Source organism: Fukomys damarensis, unplaced genomic scaffold (assembly GCF_012274545.1).
Source record: "Fukomys damarensis isolate Sample0158 unplaced genomic scaffold, DMR_v1.0_HiC HiC_scaffold_23, whole genome shotgun sequence".
Lineage (NCBI taxonomy): Eukaryota > Metazoa > Chordata > Mammalia > Rodentia > Bathyergidae > Fukomys > Fukomys damarensis.
Genome location: NW_022900935.1, coordinates 59041911 through 59061657, shown reverse-complemented (window position 1 = coordinate 59061657; position 19747 = coordinate 59041911). Strand labels below are relative to the sequence as shown.

The window sequence follows — 19747 nt, the reverse complement described above, 5'->3', positions numbered from 1 at the left end:
AGGCGGCTGCCCGCGGGTCGTCAGGCTCGGGGCTAGGGGATTCCCTGGGAGTGTTCCCCCCTCAGTGGCCCCGGGGACCCGAGGGGGGAGGGGCAGCGGCCCTTTCCCGGGTGCCGGGGTCCCCTGAACCGGAGGGGACCATGTGCTTTTAAGAAGTTGGAGGCCGAGGTGCAGCAGAGACTTGGTGGGGCAGAACTTCTGAGCGCGGCTTTCGAGGTACCAGGAGGCTTCCCGTGAGGATGGGATACGAGTCTAAGGAGGAAAGGGGACTTGCTCCTTTGGGTTGCTTTGACACCTCCCCCTTTACTTTCTGAAGTGATGTAGGGGGCTGCAGGATTCCTTTCACACTTGATTTTGGCGAACTTCGGGTTCAGTAGAAATTTACAGGGAAGACTTAGAAGAAAACAGTGCGTTTGACCCATGACAAAAAGGGGTGGGAATATAGGAGCTCTTAACTAAAAATAAACGGAAATGAAGCTGCTAATAGAATCGAACATTAATCGTGGTTCTCAGTTATTGATGTCCCAGAGGGAATCAGGATGTATATTTCTTTTTGTTAATGTGTAGATTGGTTTGTTATTGGGCTGAGTTTGGTAACTTTTTTTTTTAAAACAAGTCTTGTAATGAATTGTGAATTGCAAGCAAGCTCTTTTCTTCGTCACCTCTTGCACTCCATTTCAACAGTTGTATTTTAAGTGCTTTGCAAAGAGAAAGACATTTTTATCTTTTGGGGGTATATATTGTCAGTGACGGAAAATAGCGCTGTTTTAGAAAATTCAGTCTCAAGACAATGATGTAATAAATTAAGTGGGACCCATCACTTAAAATCTGTCATTGTTATTGATAGAGTTGCGTGTGGGCTTTGCTGTTTCTGTGTCAGCTACCTAGTGCTCTTGCAGGATTTCTCATCTTTCAGACTGACTTCAAGTGGCTGAAAACAGCTGTGTGCTGTTTTATCATACAGAATGAAACCTGTTGATTTGTGAACCAACTTGAGCTGCTGCTACTTTAAAGATGTCTGTTTTTTCACATTTTCCAAATTACACTTTTATTTTTCTTTCAACAGGAAGGAGTCAAGACTGAGAACAACGATCATATTAATTTGAAGGTGGCGGGGCAGGATGGTTCTGTGGTGCAGTTTAAGATTAAGAGGCATACACCACTTAGTAAACTAATGAAAGCCTATTGTGAACGACAGGTGAGGAATTGATATGTGCAATTTAATTTAATATATTTAAAAAAACAATTTTCTTGAGAATAGAAATTAGATTAGTATATTACGATGGCTGGTAGGATGAAATTGTGTACCTGGTGTATTGATTCCTCATGAAAATCCTTAGAATAGTTCTGTTAATATTATTTATGATTATATTATGCCAGAAATTATTAAATTGTAATCATAGACTTGTTTAGTCCCCTAGGGAATATAATTTTACTTTTGTAAGAAAGCAGTGAACTTGCTGAATTTCTCGTTAGGCTTATTTTTCAGCTAGTTTGAGACAGGGTCTTATCACTGTGTAATCCAGGCTGGGCATTAAACCCAGGCTGGCCTTGAACGAGTGATGATTCTTCTCCCTCATCCTCACAAGTGTTGAATGTTGGGATTACTGGCCTGGCACACCCCCCACCCCTGCATGAGGCAGGCAGTGGAACCACTGAGCTAAATCCCCAACCCTGGCATTCCTATTTTTTAAGCATTTAACAGTAGAGGCCACTGGGCATGATGGCGCAGGCCTGTAATCCCAGCACTTGGGAGGCTGAGGCACAGATAGCAAATTCCAGGCCAGTTGGTAATTTAGCCAGACCCTGTTTCAAAATAAAACTGAAAAGGGGTGGGGAGTGTAGCTCAGTGATAGAGCTCTTGCCTGCCATTCACAAGGCCCTGGGTTTGGTCCCTAGTTCCACAATCTTCTTTGTTTTGTTTAGTGACAGGTTTTTGATATGCAGTCAGGCTTCCTGCCTGGCCTCCTGAGTGCTGCACTTATAGGTGTAGGCCTACACACCTGGCTTTTATAATTGTTTTTATTTTATTTGTGGTATTGGGAGTCAAATCCAGTGTCACATAGGCTAGGCACACATTCTGCTGCCGAGCTATGACATAACTCCAGAGGTCAGAAAATTGGTAATTGTGAGCCAAGCATAAGCATTGTTATGTTAAGGGTACTTTTTTTTTTTTTTTTTTTTTTTTTTGGTACCAGGGATCAAACTCAGGACCTTGCACTTTTGAGGCAGGAGGCAGAACCACTGAGCCAAATCCCCAGCCCTAAGGGTACATTTGTATTTTACTCAAAAACACTGTATAGACATGAAGACAAAGAAATAGAAAAATTCTTTTTTATTTTCTACATGTTGGGGTTTGAACTGAGGGTTTTCATGATCTTTCTGCTTCAGTCTCCCATGATGCTGGGATTACTGGTGTGCCCCATCCTAATGTGCTGTGCCAACTTTTTTCCCACCTCAGACTGGAGATTGAACCTAGGTCTTTGCACTGCTATATATTTTTGTTTGTTTATTTCTATTACTGGGGGTTGAATTTGGGTCTTAGCATTGTTGTTATTCTCAGACATGGTCTTGCTAAAAAGTTGCCCAAGCTGGGCATGAATTTCCAGTACTCTCCTCTCCCAGAGTGCTGGGATTATAGGTGTGTGCTACCACACCTGGTTTAACTTTTTTTTTTTTTAAACAGGGGATTATGTATTTCATACTGTACTTGAACACACTTTGTGGTCCAGGTTGGCCTCAAAATTGCAGCAGTTCTCCTGACTCAGCCTCCTGAGTGCTGAGATTACGGGCATGTGCCACCATGTCTGGCTTAACGATACTCATTAGATGCCTACCATGTGAGGGACATCATACTAGGAACCAGAAAACAAAAATGGTGCACATCCCCAGTACTCCAGATAGTCCTTATAGGAGATTGTCCTTTAAAATCGAGTTAGCTGAGTGTGCTGATACATGCTCATAATTCCATCACTCTTGATAGGATAAGGCAGGAAGATTGCAGGTTTGAGCCCTCCTGGGCAGTTGCTTTTCTTTTCAGTTTTTGTACCAGGAATAGAACTCAGGACCTCATGATTGCAAGGCAGGCACCATGCCACTGAGCTATATCCCAGGCCCTTATTTTTTTCATGGTAGCAAAGTTTCACTAAAGGTAGGAAAAGAAACAGACTGATGGGCTGGGGTTTTAGCTCAGTGGTGCTGCCCCCTACCTTGCAAGGGAAACCACCAGAGTTCTATACCCTATACAAAAAGAAAAAAACAAAAAACCAGACTGCAGATCAAGTTTAGGCCAAGTAAAAGTAGGAAAAGGGGTACACCCTGCAGTGTGAGGATGGCCCACCATGCAAAAGAAAACAATGGCCTGGGTAGTTTAATGAGTTGGCAGTTTTGTGAGTTGGAAAGGCCCATCCCCCAAAAAAGCGCAAGGTCCTGAGTTCAATCCCCAGTACCAAGAAAAAGAAAAAAAAAACCAAAACAGTTGCAAAGGTAGTTCAGTATGAATGAAGAACCTTGGTTTGGTCCCTAGTACCACCAAAAATAGAAATAAAATTAAAAAGGCTGGGGGCCAGGGATGTAGCTCAGTGCTGCCACCATGTGCCTCAAAAGCGCAAGGTCCTGAGTTCGATCCTGGGTACCAAAAAGAAGAAATAAAAGGGTTGGAATGTAGCTCAGTGAAGAGGCCCTGGGTTAACTCCCCGGTATTGCAAAAAAAGAAAAATTAGGCTGAGCGTGATGGTGCGCACCTGTAATCCCATCACTTCTGAGCTGGAGTCAGAATTGCCTTGAGTTTGAGGCCAGCCTGTACTGCACAGCAAGATCCTGTCTCCAAAAAACAACGAAGAATTATTTTCTTAAATTAGAGATAAGATTTATCTAAGACTAAATTTCCTAGATTGGGCTCAAACTTGTGATCTTCTGCCTTAGCCTCAGAGTGCTGAGGGATTATAAGGCTGCTCTATCATACCTAAGTTTAAAAGATCTTTATTTTTGAATTGCTGAGTGTATACTAAAATGGTAGTTGGGTTAAATTACTGTATTACAATTTTACTCATTTTAACTTTACAGTTGCTACTAAAAATTCACAATTACCTTTGTACCTCACATTTTTGTTGAATAGCGCTTAACTAGACAATGGCATAACTAACTAGACAATGGCATAACCCAAATAAAACTAGTTTATTTTCGTCTTTGTTACTCCTCCAGAGCCTTGTCTTAATTTGAAGTACTGTCTTATTACCATCATTCAGTCCATTGTCTTTGCTTTATTGATTAGTGCTTATTTTTAATGTCTCTACTAAAATATAGGCTTTACCAAGACAGTTTTTTGTTCACTTTCTGTGGAGCCTAGACCAATAGAATATGTTCAATAAAAACTAATGATTCCAGGGGGCTGGGGATTTAGCTCAGTGGTTCGGTGGCCTGCCTTGCAAGCGCAAGGATACGAGTTCAATCCCCGGTACCCCCCCCCAATGATTCCATTGCTGGGGCTATAGTTCAGTGGTGCTGCCACCTGCCTTGCAAGTGCAAGGTCCTGAGTTCGATCGTTGGTACCAAAAAAACCAAACCAAAAAACAAAATTAATGATTCCAGTGGTTGATTTGTAAGTAAGTTATTTACGTGAAGAATTTGCCTGTTGTGTGTTAACCCACATAAGGCCTTCAGTTGGGAGACCACACTCTTTCCAGTGTGGATTTATCCTGTTATGGAGAGTTGGGCAGTTTCTGAGAGCACAAAATCATTGGGTTCATGTCATTTTTTGAAATGAATAGACAGGGACCTAAGGGGATTTTGTAAGTCTCAGGGCTTAGCTAAATCAGCTATGAAATTTGTACTGAAGGGGAGCCCAAGTTCTGGTTTATGTAATCTTTTTTTTCCCCCCATAGTACAGGGAATCAAACTCAGGACCTTTCACTTGCCAGGCAGACTAAGCGCCACTGAACCACATCCCCAGCCCTAGGTTATGTAATCTTAAAGGCACATTTCCTTTGGTCTTGATCTCTTGGAAATCCGAAGCAAGTGGAGAACTTCCTTTGATAAGAAAAATCAAAAGGCTAGGTAGGGAGTTAGCTTAGTGGAGCCCTGCCTGCCTCACAGGTGCAAGGTCCTGAGTTCTATTCCTGGTACCAAAGAAGAAAAATAATAAAAAGGAATTGAATTATCTGACAAAATAGTTATAGGAAACTAAAAGAAATTTTGGGTGTCTATAAGTGGTTTAATTGGAATATATTTCATGTTGGGGCTTTCAAGGTTCTATTTCTGTTGCTCTTTGAGACATTCTGTATGCCTTTTCAATTCTCAAAAATAGAAGTGGTAATAAAGGAATACAACTTCCTTTTTTTTTTGTAATTCTGGTCCTGCCTTTTTTTTGGGGGGGAATGGTCATATTTTTGACCTTATCAGTGGATGTAATGGAGGAAGAATCCAGCATACAGAAGGTGCTTAGTATTTTTTGTTGTTGTTGTTGTTTTTTGAGACAGGGTCTCCCTATAAAATACAGGCTGGTCTTGAACTCAACTATGTAGTTCAGACTGGCCTTGAACTTAAGGGAGAGCTATTCTCCTGCCTCAGCCTTCCAGTTGGAGTGCTAGAATTCCATGTGTGTAACACCACATCTGGTGGTGCTTAGTTTTTTGTTTTGGGGGCGGTTTTTTGCTACTGGGGATCAAACTTGACCTTGTGCCTGGGAGGCAGGCAGTGGCACCACTGAGCTAAATCCCCAGCCCACTTAGTATTTTGTGGAAGCAAGGAATCTATCTTCTATGGAATGTTTGCAAATATAAAATATTTAGCAGTTAATGGCTTGGTATTGAATTCTTTGTTGCTTTCTGTAATCACAGATTAAGTTGAAATGTTTTAAGCAATGAATTAAAAATTACAGGTGTCTGGGCCAGGGATTTAGCTCAGTGGTGCCGCAGTCTGTCTCACAGGCGCAAGGCCCTGAGTTCAATCCCTGGTTAAAAAAAAAATGTGTGCGTGTGTGTGTGTGTGTGTGTGTGTGTGTGTGTGTGTGTGTGTGTGTGTGTGTGTGTGTGACCTGCCTGCTAGGGGATTGATTGTATTATTTCAAGCAAGACAAGATATGGTCTACAAGTGGTATCACTTATAATAGCATTTTAAAGGAAAGCAGTATCTTGCTATGGGTAGTTTTTTGGGGGTACCAGGGATTGAGCTCAGTACTTCATGCTTGCCAGTCTGGTGCTGTGCCACTGAGCTAAATCCCTGGCCGTGTTATGGATAAGATTTTAAAACAGATTTAATGATGTCTTGTTAAATAAGGGAATACAGACGTTACTCAAATGTTCATTTATTTTATGTACAAGGGATCCAACCCAAAAGTGCTCTGTCGTTGAGCTACATTCTTACCCCTTTATTTTGATGCCCAGGATGGCCAGGAATTTGGGATCCTCTTGCTTTAGCTTTCTGATTATCTGGGATTACAGAAGTAGCCCCTCTGACTTGCTACAAATGTTTATTATTGAGAACTTTTAAGTATCTTTAATACTAAGAGCAGTACTGTATTTTTTAGTATCTTTGATACTAGGGGTGCAATTTAAATTTTGTTAGTATTGATAATTGTGGGAGTCTATATAACAATTAGAGGTCATAATTTGAACATGTTACAGGAGTGATTATTCACAACATAAATCCAAAGGTACTTTATTTTCCTGTCTTGTCATCACTTGGCTATTATTGCCAACATCTTTGCTTCTTTTCCCCTCTCCTCACCCCTTTCTCAGGTAAGTAATGCTTGAGTAAAACACTGGAATCTGTTTTAGAATATGGGCATGTTTAGGCCCATTTATCTTCCCGCCCTGAATAATGAAAGATATTTTGAAGCCAGTCTCCTCCCTTCCTTTTTTGGGTGGTACTGGGGATTGAACATAGGGCCTTCATGCTGAGCTCTGTCCCCAGCACCTCCTCCCTTTTTTGAGACAGTGTTGCTCGTTCCCCATGCTGGGCTTGAATTTGTCATCCTGCCTTTCATAGGGCCTTCATGCTGAGCTCTGTCCCCAGCACCTCCTCCCTTTTTTGAGACAGTGTTGCTCAGTTCCCCATGCTGGGCTTGAATTTGTCATCCTGCCTTAAGTTTCAGGAGGGCTGGGATTACAATCATATACCAACCATTCTACCCAGCTTACAAGTGTTTTTAAAGACACTTAACTCTGTCTTCTGGTGGATGTGTCTTGACATCAAGGATAAGAACAAATTTAGTACGTGGCATACACCTGGAATTGTGCTATGAGTGGGAAGGGACTGGGTAGAAATGAAACTCCTGGGCCGGGGATTTAGCTCAGCGGTTCGGTGACCTGCCTTGCAAGCACAAGGACCCAAGTTCAATCCCCGGTACCAAAAAAAAAAAAAAAAAAAAGAAACGAAACTCCTGTTTCTTCTTTGTCTTTTGGTATTGGGGATCAAACCTTTCAGGCAGGCACTGTGCCACTGAGCTAAAACTCTGGCCCATGAAACTTTTTTCATTACCACCACCCGAACCTTTTTGGTGACCTTCAGTTTTCATTATTAAGCCTGTGATGGATTCCTGACCTCCTTTTTGGAAATGTTTACAAATTAATTTGTTACTTTACATTTTATTTCTGCTGGGCAAGGTGGCACATGATTTCCCAGCACTAGGGAGGCTGAGGAAGGAGAATTGGTTTGGTAGTTCCAGACCAATTTCAGCTACATAGTTCAAGCCTAAACTATGTAACAATACCCTGTCTCAGAAATACCAAAAAGTAAAACTTCTGTGTCTTTTTCATGTAAGTGCAATGCTTGTTTCAAGTTATGTTGTGAAAAACTAATAATCTTTTTTTTAAAGGTGATGGTACTGGGGATGAAACTCAGGATGCTTGTGAGGCAGGCACAGCATTACTGAGCTAAATCCCCAATCCTTTTTTTTTTTTTTTTTAAGTGGGTATCAGGAATCAAACTTACAGCCTTGAGCACTCTGGGCAAATGCTATGCCCCTGACATACATCCCAGCCCTGCAGTAAAGCTTTTTTTGTTTGTTTTTGGTACTAGGGACCAAATTTTGGCCCTTGTGAGGCAGGTGGCGGAACCACAGAGCCAAATCCCTGGCCCAAGTAAAGCTTTTTCAAAAAAGTGATTTAGTAAATTTTTGGTGGCACATGCCTTTAATTTCTAACACTTGGAAGGCAGAGGCAGGAGGATCACCTCAAGTTTGAGATAAGCCTGGGCAGTATTGAATTCAAGGCTGGTCTGAACTACAGAGACCCTGTCTCAAAAAACAAACTGATGGTGGCACATGCCTATCATTCCAGCACTTGGGGGAGACTGAGGTAGGAGGGTCACAAGTATAAGCCTAGCTTAAGAATTTTAGCCAGACCCTGCCTCCTGCCTCATAAGTTTTTTTTTTGTTTTATTTGGTTTTGGTTTTGGTTTTTCGAGACAGGGTCTCACTATGTAGTTGAGACTGACCTGGAACTCGCTGTGTAGACCAGGCTGGTCTCGAACTCACAGTGATCCTCCTGCCTTAGCCTCCTGAATGCTGGGATTATAGGTGTGTGCTACCACGCCTGGCTCCTGTCTCATAATTTTGAAGGGGGGCTGTGGCTGGGCATGTGGTGCTCCCTGTAGTCCTCCGCACTCCTGAGGCTGAGGTTTGATCCGAGTTTGAGGCCTTCCTGGGCTATATAGTTCAAAACCAAGTGGGGGTGGGCTGGGAACGTAGCTGTGTGGAGGCCCTGATTTACTGTGTGTGTACATCATACTGGGAATCAAATCCAGGGTTATCATTGAGCCTTTTTTTTTTTCCCCAACTTTTGGTACCCAGTGATCAAAGTCAGGAACTTGCTCGTGAGAAGTGGGTGGCGGCACCACTGAGCTAGATCCTTAGCCTTTTTTTTTTTGAGACAAGGTCTGACTAGTTCAGGCTGGCCTGGAACGCTTGAAAATCTTCCTGCCTCAGTCTCCTAAGTGCTGGAGTTACAGGCATGTGTCACCATTCCCAGCCCTTTTTAAATTAATTTAATTAATTTATATTTATTTTTGGTACTGGGGATCAAACTCAGGACCTTGAGCTTGCAAGGCAGGCAGTGGTAACACTGAGCTAAGTCCCCGTCCCACTTTTAAAATATTTTGAGACAGAATCTCACTAAATTGCACAGGTAGGACTTGAAGTTAGCTTCCTGCTTTAGTGCTAGGATTATAGGTGAGCTTCACCATCCCCTAATGTGCTGTATCTTATAGTCACTCCAGGTCATTTTATCCACATAGATATCTTAACAGTGGTGGCGGTTTATTTGGATGTCTTATATATTCAGGGTTTAATATACATAGTTTTTATCTAAGTGATGTACTTAATATTTATGTGCTGATTGTTGTTTTAAACTGCAGGGTTTGTCAATGAGGCAGATCAGATTCCGATTTGATGGACAGCCAATTAATGAAACAGACACACCTGCACAGGTAAAGATTACTCCTAATTACAGTGTTTTAAGCCATTTTATGAATTTGTTAACATTTTATTTTTTGAGACAAGGACTTGCTATGTAATTCAGGCTGGCCTCAAACTCATAGTGATCCTCCTGAGCACTGGGATTATAGGTGTGCACCACCATGCCTGGCTGGTTCTTGCAGAATTGGAAACTGGAACACTGCCAAAGGAGATGATAAAAACAACAGGAACAGATGCAGAAAATCCTAAAGGGTTTGTTTGGTTTGATTCTGTATTTTAGTTTCTTGGTTCTTTTTTTTTTAATGGAACACTTCATAAATTTGTGTGTCATCCTTGGGCAGGGGCTGTGCTAATCTTCTCTGTATTGCTCCAATTTTAGTATATGTGCTGCTGAAGCAAGCACATCTTGGTTCTTATTTTTTCCCCTATCCCCTGCTCTACCTTCACTTCCTCCACCCTTCCCTATTTACAAAGACTGTCTCCGTTTTTTCCTTTTCTCATATTTTTTTCTTTTCCCTTCTTTCCTTTCTCCTATCCCTACTTGTATTTTGGTTTCTTGAGACAAGGTCTGGCTGTGTAGTTCAGGCTGGCCTTGAAGCTCAGGTTGGCCTAGAAAAACTCAAAATCTCACAGTGGGTGTTCTCATACCATCCCCAGCCCTCCCCGCTACCCTGTACCAGTGATCGAACTCAGGACCTTGCACTTGTGAGGCAGGACCTATTTTTCATTTTGAGATAGACTAGCTAAGTTTCCCAGACTCACTTTGAAGTTCAGATCATCCTGCCACACTTCCTGAGTAGCACCAATTTTTTTTATTTTTTATTTTTTATTTTTCTTTGAGACAAAGTCTTGCTGTGTAGTTCAGGCTGGCCTTGAATTCACTATGTACCCCAGGCTGGCCTCCAACTCAGTGGCAACTTCTGCCTTGGCCTCCCGAGTGCTGAGAATGTAGGCATGTATTGCTATTCCTGGCCATACCAGTGGGTTTTCTGTTTTGTTTTTGTGGTACTGGGGATTGAATCCAGGGCCTTCATACTGGATTTTGCATTACTAACGATTTAACCTATGGGCTTCATACTTTGTATTTTAAGACAAGGTTTTGCTAAGTTGCTAAATTGCCCAGATTGGGCTCCAATTTAGGATCCCTCCCGCCTCAGCCTCCCAAGTGCTGGGATTACAGATGTGTTCCACCATACCTGGTTTGCCCGTGTGTTTTTTTTGGGGGGTGGTACTAGGGATTGATTTTGGGACTTTGTACTTGTGAGGCAGGTGGCAGAACCACTTGGCCTGGCGGAACCACTGAGCCTCTTTTCTTCAATTATCCAGTTACCACTGAGTAAAAGGAATAAATCATTTAGTTAATAAATCCTGTTTTTCTTGTTGCTAGTGTTATTTATTCTTGTTACCAGTGTTACTTAGAGGAGATAATTAAAACTCCTTTATTAAAGTGAAGTTTTTTGTCTTTTTCTTTTTGTTGCTCAGATAATTCATCCTGATTTAGCTCTTTATACTGACTTGAATTTACTTTTATTTATTTTTGGAAACTAATGGCTTCTAGTGCCAGTTATCTTTGTAGTTTAGCTTAACAGAGAGAGCTTTTTTTTTTTTTTTCCTTTTATTGGTACATTTAAAGCAAACAGTACAGTTACATTTTATCATTGGGATCTTGTACCTTTACATGATATGTCTTGGTTCTAGGGAGAGCTTTTGGTTTTGTTTTTGAGACAGGGTCTCACTGTTTAGTCCAAGCTGGCCTTAAACTCCCAAGTGCTGGTACTATAGGCATGTACCATCATGCCTGGCTGGGAGAGCTTTTTTGGTTTTTTTGAGACAGGGTCTCACTGTGTAGTTAAGACTGACCTGGAACTCACTCTGTAGCCCAGGATGGTTTTGAATTCAAAGCGATCCTCCTGCCTCAGCCTCCCGAGTGCTGGGATTACAGGCATGTGCCACCATGCCTGGCTAGGGAGAGCTTTTGATAAGTGGCTTTTCAAACCCTAAGAACAGACAAGCAGGCATGTGATCCAAACACTTCATAGGCTGAGGCAGGAGGATAGGGAATTTGATCCCAGCGTAGTCTCTGGGGTGTTCAAGGCCAACCTGGGTTACATAATGAGAGCCTGTCTCCAAAAAAAAAAAAAAGACAATTTATTACCAAAGACTCGTCTCTGATTCCTTAATTTTGTATCATTTCAGTTTATTCTGATATTTCATATGGGATTGGGTGGGGCAGTCATCTATGGCAGAGATTTTTACCCTTCACACTTCTATTTAAGATTTACAGACTGAGTGTACAGGTAGATGCCTGAAATCCTAGCTAATCAGGAAATTGAAATGGGCCAAGATGATCTAATATGACAGAGGCTGAGGTTTAAACTTATGGCAATACTGATTTTTTAAAATCCTGACTCTTGAGTGATAAGATTATAGGCACACATCACTTTGCCTGTGTAGATCTTTTATACTTTTAAATTTCAGTTTTATCCACCATGAAGAACATGGCATGGGTGATGTTGCACATCCAGATGTTTTGTTAATAATTTTTCAAAGATCTAACTTACATATGAGTTCTGCTGCAGAGAATATTGAAATTTCCATTGGCAAGTCACCATGAAGCAGTTACATTTTGCAGCCACAAGGAGGTGCTGCATTCTCTTGATAAATAAGGGAAAATGGTCTGTTTTCTAAGGCAATTAAAATTTCATGAAAAAGGGATTTAGCTCAGTGGTTCTGCCGCCTACCTTGCAAACGCAAGAACCTGAGTTTGATCCCTGGTACCAAAAAAAAATTTTTTTCATGAAAAAACAAACGTAACATTTCAACTGAATGTTGTGGCACATGCCTATATTCCCATCACTTAAGATTCTAAGGGAGGAGAGTCAATTCAGGACCATCCTGGACTTATTTTGTGGTACTGGAGTTTGAATACAGAAATCTAAACCATTAATTGATCGATTGATTAATTGATTGATTGATTGTTTGATTGATAGATACAGGGCTTTGTTAAAGTGCCAGTGTAGGGCCTGGGATGTAACTCAGTGGCACCACAACTGCCTGGCAAGAGCAAGGCCCTGAGTTTGATCCTTGGTACCAGGGGAAAAAAAGGTGCCAGGCTGCCTTTGAATTTAGTATCCTTCTGCTTCAACCTCCCAGAAGGCTGGGGTTATAGTCATACCCACTATGCCCAGTTTAATTTGGAATTTCATTCATGAGATTAGAATGTTTTTGTTTTGTTTTGTTTTGTTTTTCCTTGTACCAGGGATTGAACTCAGGACCTTGAGCTTGTAAGGCAGGTGTGGTGCTACTAGCTAAATCCCCCTCCCCAAATGGATTTGTTTTAGAATGTCATATACCTATTTTTGGTTTTGGGTTGGGGGGGGTGTTGGGTATTGAACCCAAGGGTTTTGTTTTGTTTTGTTTTGTTTTTGGTACTGGAGATTGAACTTGGGACCTTGTGTTGACGCAGCACCACTGAGCTAAATCCCCGACCTGAACCCAAGGCTTTTGTGTTGAGCCATGTTCCCAGCTCTTTAAGTTTTGGGACAGGGTTGCACTAAGTTGCCCAGACGAGACTTGAACTTGTTGTACTCTTCCTACTTCAACCCTAGAATGCTGAGGCTGCAGTTGTGTGCTCTTGTGGTTGGCTTTATGATATATTTTGGGTCTATGTGTAGGCTGGGCTTATGTTTAGAATCCTCCTACCTGAGCCTTCCAAACTAGTGGGATAACAAGGTATACCTCCACACCTACCTTTTTTTCTTCCTTCTGTCTTTTTTTTTGCCTCTAGTACTGGGGATTATACCCAGTGCCTCTGTATCCTAGACAAGCAAGCGCTCTACCAATGAGCTACAACCTCAGTAATTTTTTTTTCTAAAATGCTTTTTAGTATACGATAACATTTGTTGTGGCTAGCTGGTTATGTGTATGTAACACATCTTAATTCTCTTTATACTTCTGTTTACCCTCCCTCACCCACTCCTACTTTTATAAAATTTTATTTTGATCCAGGCATGATGGGTCATGCCTCTAATCCCAGCACTCTGGAGGCTGAGGCAGGAGGATCGCTGTGAGTTTGAGGCTAGCCTGTGCTACGTAGCAAGACCTGTTTCCCAAAAAAACAGTGGGTTTTTTTTTGTTTGTTTGTTTGTTTGTTTGTTTTTAACTTATTTATTTTCCCCTGCGTACCAGGCATCAAAATCAGGACCTTGCACTTGAAAGGCAGGCTTAGTGCCCTTGAGCTACTTCCCCAGCCAGGGGCCTCACTAATATGCCCAGGCTGGCCTTGAACTCTCGGACCTCTTAACTCAGCTTCTCAAATAGTGGACTTTACAGAGCCAGTATTTGTTAAATACCACAATTTTGTTAAATTAGAAGCCCTTTTTATTTAAAGAAAAATTCTTTTAGTAACATATTTCCATAATTCTGGTAAATGGTTTACTTTCCTGGGTTTAATTTTTCATAACTGAATATTGCTGATGTCATGTACAGAAATGGGAAATGGAGTTTTTTTTTTTACTGCTTTCACCTTATTTTCAGTATATTTGCACTCATGGGAACAAATTTCCTTTTGGGCCAGGGATTTAGCTCAGTGGTTCCGCTGCCTACCTTGTAAGCGCAAGGTCCTGAGTTTGATCCCTGGTAAGCTCCCAAAAAAGAATTTCCTTTCTAGTTTTTAATGTTAATTTGCAGTATAAAACGTAATCATAAAACGGCGTGGGTGGCACAAGCTTACAACCCCACCACTGTGGAGGCTGAGGATCAATGTAAATTCAAGGCCAGCCTGAACTACATAGTGAGACCCTGTCTTGACAAGCTAAAACAAAAAGTAGTTACAAACCTGATTCACTTCACATTGTCAGTGTATGTGCCACGGCTTTTTTCGTATGAACATGGTTGTTTTACATTTAATGTGTACATAGTGAACTTAGTAATAGTTTCTTTAAACAAGTAAGCATCTAGGATAAAGTAATTCACAACTCCTTGGGGCCAGGTATGGTGATGTATGCCTATAATCCTCATTACTCTACTTAGGATGCTGTAGAGTTCAAGAACAGCCTACACTTTTTTTTTTTTGGTACCAGGGATTGAACTCAGTTCCTTGTGCTTACAAGGCAGGCAGTGGCACCACTGAACTAAATTCCCGGCCCATAGCCTACATAATGTAATAAGACTGTCTCAAAATAAAATAAGGAGCTGGGTGTGATGGTACATGCCTGAAATCCCAGCACTCTTTGAGAGCCTGAGGAAACAGGATCAAAAGATTGAGCCCAAAAACTGCTAGCTACTTCATGGCATAGGAAGATCCTGCCTCAGAATAAAAGGGGCGGGTGCTGTGCAAGGAACATGGCTCAGTGCAAAGGTCCTGTGCTCAGGAAGGCAGCATTGCAAAAAGCAGTTCTTTTCTGGCCTATCCTCACCACTGGTATATAACTATAAACATACTGTATATGAACTTCTAAAAGCACAAATGTAATTGTAAGCTATTTGCTTAGTTTTTATAGAAACCTTTAAGTTTTTTCTTTGTTTTTGTTTTGTTTTGGTGTTTGGTACTGGTTATCAAACTCGGGTCCTTGCACTTGCAAGGCAGGTGGTGGAACCCCTGAGCTAAATCCCCAGCTCTGGTTTGTAAATGTTGTTTTTAGTCTAATACCATCTTTTTGTTTGATTTTGCTTGTTTTTTATTTTTGTTTTTTGAGACAGGGTCTTGCTATGTAGTCCAGGCTGGCCTTGAACTCACTAGGGAACCCAAACTTACCTCAAACTGGCAATCCTCCTGGCTCATTCTCCAAGTGCTGTGATTAAAGCTGTATGCCACCATGCCCAGCTAGCCTATTTGTGGATATTTATTTCTGTCTATGTAAATAAACTTAATTGTGTGTGGTATTAAATGTATAAATGTGTCATATTTTGTTTTCTTTGGTTTTTGTTGATATTTCAATTTCTGGTCTTTGGTTAAACAAATCTTATGGTTACTTCTATGGACATGTAGTAAAACCTTGATTTGTGAGAATAATTAATTCCAGAAAGATACTTGTAATTCAAAGCATCTTGCATAGCAGAGCAAATTTCCCCATAAGAAATAATGGAGACAGGATGTAGCTCAGCAGCACAGCGCCTGCCTAACAAGTGTGAGGCCTTGAGTTCAATTCCCAGTAACAAAAAAAGAGAGAAAGAGTTCAGATGATTCTTTCCACAACACAAAAATATTCATATAAAAATGATTATAGCTGGGTGTGGTGTTGCATGCCTGTAATCCCAGCACTGGGGAGACAGGCAGGAGGATCGCAGAGAGTTTGAAGCCAGCTTGAGACTACTACGTAGTTCAGGGGTAGCCTGGGCTACAAAGCAAGACCCTGTCTTAAAAAGCAAAAAAAAATGACTATAGTATGATATACATAATTATGTGTGTGTGTGTGTGTGTGTGTATAAATATATATATATATAAATACACATACATCCATATAGTAGTGTAATACAACATAATAAAATACAAAGCGTAAAGACAAGTAACCTTTGCAAGCCTTAGTGAGAGATGGGTATGCTGATGCGTGCCTGTAATCCAAGTACTTGGGAAGCTGAGGCAGGAGGATCACTGAGTTCAAAGACAGCCTGGACAGTATGGTAAAACCCTGTCTCAAAAAAAGAAAACAAAACCACCAGCTGGTTGTGATTGCGCACACCTGTAATCCCAGCACTTGGGAGGCCGAGGCAGGAGGATTGCCACAAGTTTGTAGCGCGGGCTACATAGTTCATGGCCAGCCTGAACTACAAAGGGAGACCCTGCCTCAAAAAAAAGTTCAAAAAAGGAAACCTACTTGGCTAGTGTGAGAGATAAGAGGAGGGTTTTGTGTAGGATTAGTTTCATTACTAAGGGAATCACTGCTACCTGTTGGTTCACTGGAAACTTTTCTTTTTGTGTGTGAACAAGGAACTTAACCAATGATAGTTAATTTTGCAGTTTCTCACATTTTACATATCTCCCTAATCTCATAAAAGTTCAAAAAAGGAAACCTACTTGGCTAGTGTGAGAGATAAGAGGAGGGTTTTGTGTAGGATTAGTTTCATTACTAAGGGAATCACTGCTACCTGTTGGTTCACTGGAAACTTTTCTTTTTGTGTGTGAACAAGGAACTTAACCAATGATAGTTAATTTTGCAGTTTCTCACATTTTACATATCTCCCTAATCTCATTTGAAGTAAAGGGAATCACCACCTTTTTCTCCTCTATAACCTCTTAACTATTAACCTCTTACTGTTGTGAGATGGTGAGATGATGGGAGAAGGAGGAAGTTGTGATCCTGTGATTGTGATGTTTGATATCACAGGCCACATCATGTTGCTTGTTTATCAAGTTAAAGTTTATTAGAAATACTTGCCCATTTTGTGGGGTACTCACAGAACAACGTGCAATCCAAGGTTTTACTGTTTAACTTTCTAATTTAAAAACAAGCTAGGTGTGGTAGTGAATAATCTGAGCATTCTGGGAGCCTGAGGCAGTAGGGTCACAAGTTTGAGCAAGCCCAGGCACCTTCAGTGATTTAGCAAGGCTGTGTGTCAGAAAAAGCAATAAAAGGGAGGGGACTGGGGATTTAGCTCAGTGTTGCTGCTGCCTCCCTTGCAAATGCAAGGTCCTGAATTCAGTCTCCAGTAACCAAGAAAAAAGAAAAGAGCAGGAGAAATAGCTCAGTATGAGAATAGTACAGCATGGGTCAAATTCTCCAGTACTACATAAATTAAAAAGCCCTGGAATTTGTAACTTGTATTTTCCATGATTTTTACAGCTGAAAATTATACATTTGGGGAATTTAGTGGTCTAAAATTTGTCTTTTTTTTTTTTTTAAATGCTAGTTGGAAATGGAGGACGAAGATACAATTGATGTGTTCCAGCAGCAGACAGGAGGTGTCTACTAAAAAGGGAACCTGCAACAACTCTACTCCAGAACTCTGTTCTTACAGACCAAGAATACATTCTCAATTAGAAAACTGCAATTTGGTTCCACCACATCCTGACTACTACAGTATAGTTTTCTTTATTCTTTCATTTACCCCTTCCCCATTCTTTTATTGTACATAAAGTATCTGGTGTATGTGCACAAGCATATTGTTTTTTTTTTTTTTTTTTTACTAAATGGCCAACAATATGTTTCAATTGACATCAAATGGAGACAGGATGGGGAGATAACTGGTTCTGTGAAAATAATCCCCTTTTCTCCATTAGTGGCATGCTCATCAGCTCTTATCTTTATATTCCAGTAAGTTATTTTGCTCTCACTGTTTTAACATAAAAGACAACAACATAAAAATTCTTGCATACCTTGTTTGATTGGAGAATTTTAATGTTTTTCATTTATCATTGTAAAACCAAGGAAAATTTTATAACTTTTTTGTACGTAGCTGTTACATGTAGGGCAATCTGTCTTTATGTAGGAGTAAATTACTCTTTAAAAGAAAAAGAATCCTAGATAGTTTTCCCTTTAAGTCAAGTGTCTTGTTGTTTAAATAAACTTCTTGTTTAAAATGAGCTGTTTTCTTTATTCTGAGGAATATTAAGTAGAAAGTTAAAGCTTAGAAACAACATGGTATGTCTACTATCAGTAACATCAGGAAAAACGTGAAAACACTATGCTTATTTTTTTTTTTTTTGGTACTGGGGATTGAACTCAGGTTGTTACACTTGTGAGGCAGGCAGCGGCACCACTGAGCTAAATCCTCGGCTCCCATTATGCATTTCTAACAGACTATGCAAAACAAAAATAATAGCTATGCAGGATGCATTAGAAGTTTTGACCACTTCAATAAGTTCAGTTGCACCTTAGGTAACTGCCAAAAAAGTGGGATCAAGGCTTGTAATCTCAGCTACCTGGGGGTTTAGGCATGAAGTTATTAGCAAATTTGAGGCTAATATACGTAGTGAGACCCTGACTCAAAAAGAACAAAACCATAATAAAAAATGAATTTTGGTTTTGGTTTCTTGAGACAGGGTCTCAATATGCAGCTCAGGCTGGCCTTGAACTTGCAGTGATCCTCTTCCCTCCCAAGTGTTGAAATGACAAGTGTACACCACCGTGCTCAGCAAAAAATTGGATTTTTTTTTTTTTTTTAAAGACAGGGTCTCACAATGTAGTTGAGACCTACCTGGAACTCACACTATATAGCCTAGGCTGGTCTCGAACTCACAGCGATCTTCCTGCCTCAGCCGAATGCTGGGATTACAGGCATGCACCACCACGCCTGGTTAAAATTGGATTTTTAATGTGGCTTTCCTCCCAAGTATTTTTATATTTTGTAGCCATTACCTGAGGCAGAGTAGGATATTACAGGCAGGTAGGAAAAACTTGTAATTTTGCTTTTTCTGTTAATATATTTATTGGATTTTGTGGGGGGTTGTTGGGGGATTAAACCTAGGGCCACTCTACCACAATTACATCCACAGGTATTTTCTATTTTGAGACATGTTCTCATTAAGTTATCCAAGTAGGACTCAAAATTGTAATCCTCTTGCCTCGGCTTTCCTCAGTACTGAGATTATAGGGGAATATTGCCTGGCTGTCACTTGGCTATTCTAGCCCTCACCTTACTTAATTTGTAGGTTTTGAGGTTCAGAAAACAACATAGGTCTAATCTTGGTCTTAAATGTACAGGGAGATACAAATGTAGGGCCAGGGATTTAGCTCAGTGGCATGTGCCTGCCTTATAAACACAAGGTCCTGAGTTCTATCCCTGGGACCTAAAAATAATAATTCAAATATATTTTGGTGTGTAATTCTTGTAATTCTGGCACTTAGAAGGCTGAAGCAGGAGGATAGCCAAGAGTTTTGAGACCAGCTTGGGCTAGAGTTAAGACTCCACCTCAACAGACACAAAAACCAAATGTAAAAGACTACAGCTTTATCATCACATTAATATTAACCCCTGTTTTAGAGATGCACAGGCTTAAATTCCAGAAAAGTCACATGGCTAGACTTTAACAAATATGGAGCTGGGTATGGTAGTGAACGCCTGTAATTGCAGCACTCGAGACTGAAACAGGACAATTGCCTTGAGTTTGAGGCCAGCTTGGGCTACATAGTATGTTCAAGGCCCCCCTGAACTGCACAATGAGACTCTTGACTACCCCACACACATAAAAAATTGGGATTTTTTTTTTTTTTTTTTGTACTGGGGATTGAATTTGGGTCCTCAGGCTTGTGAGGCAGGCGACAGCACCACTGAGCTAAATTCCCAGCCCCACAAAAAATTGGGATTTGAGATTGTGTTCACTGGCTTGGGATTATAGGCATGTGTCATGCCCTGCTAGGTTTTTATGATATTGATGACATCAGTGTGATTTTT

General features: G+C 40.8%; 1 protein-coding gene and 1 non-coding gene across 2 annotated transcripts in view; one reads left to right on the top strand and one right to left on the bottom strand.

Moving 5' to 3' along the window:
• Sumo2 (small ubiquitin like modifier 2) overlaps positions 1 to 17891 on the top strand; it is a 21032-nt gene extending 3141 nt beyond the window's left edge. The window contains exons 2-5 of the mRNA XM_010630810.3: positions 37 to 216; positions 1067 to 1198; positions 9355 to 9426; positions 17264 to 17891. Coding sequence (XP_010629112.1) covers positions 37 to 216; positions 1067 to 1198; positions 9355 to 9426; positions 17264 to 17326 — 447 coding nt within the window. The 3' untranslated portion in view covers positions 17327 to 17891. The remainder of the gene's footprint in view (positions 1 to 36; positions 217 to 1066; positions 1199 to 9354; positions 9427 to 17263) is intronic.
• LOC117287467 lies at positions 9712 to 9818 on the bottom strand. Its single transcript, XR_004518763.1, has one exon. It is a non-coding gene; the product is annotated as a U6 spliceosomal RNA (small nuclear RNA).
• Positions 17892 to 19747: the final 1856 nt, after the last annotated feature.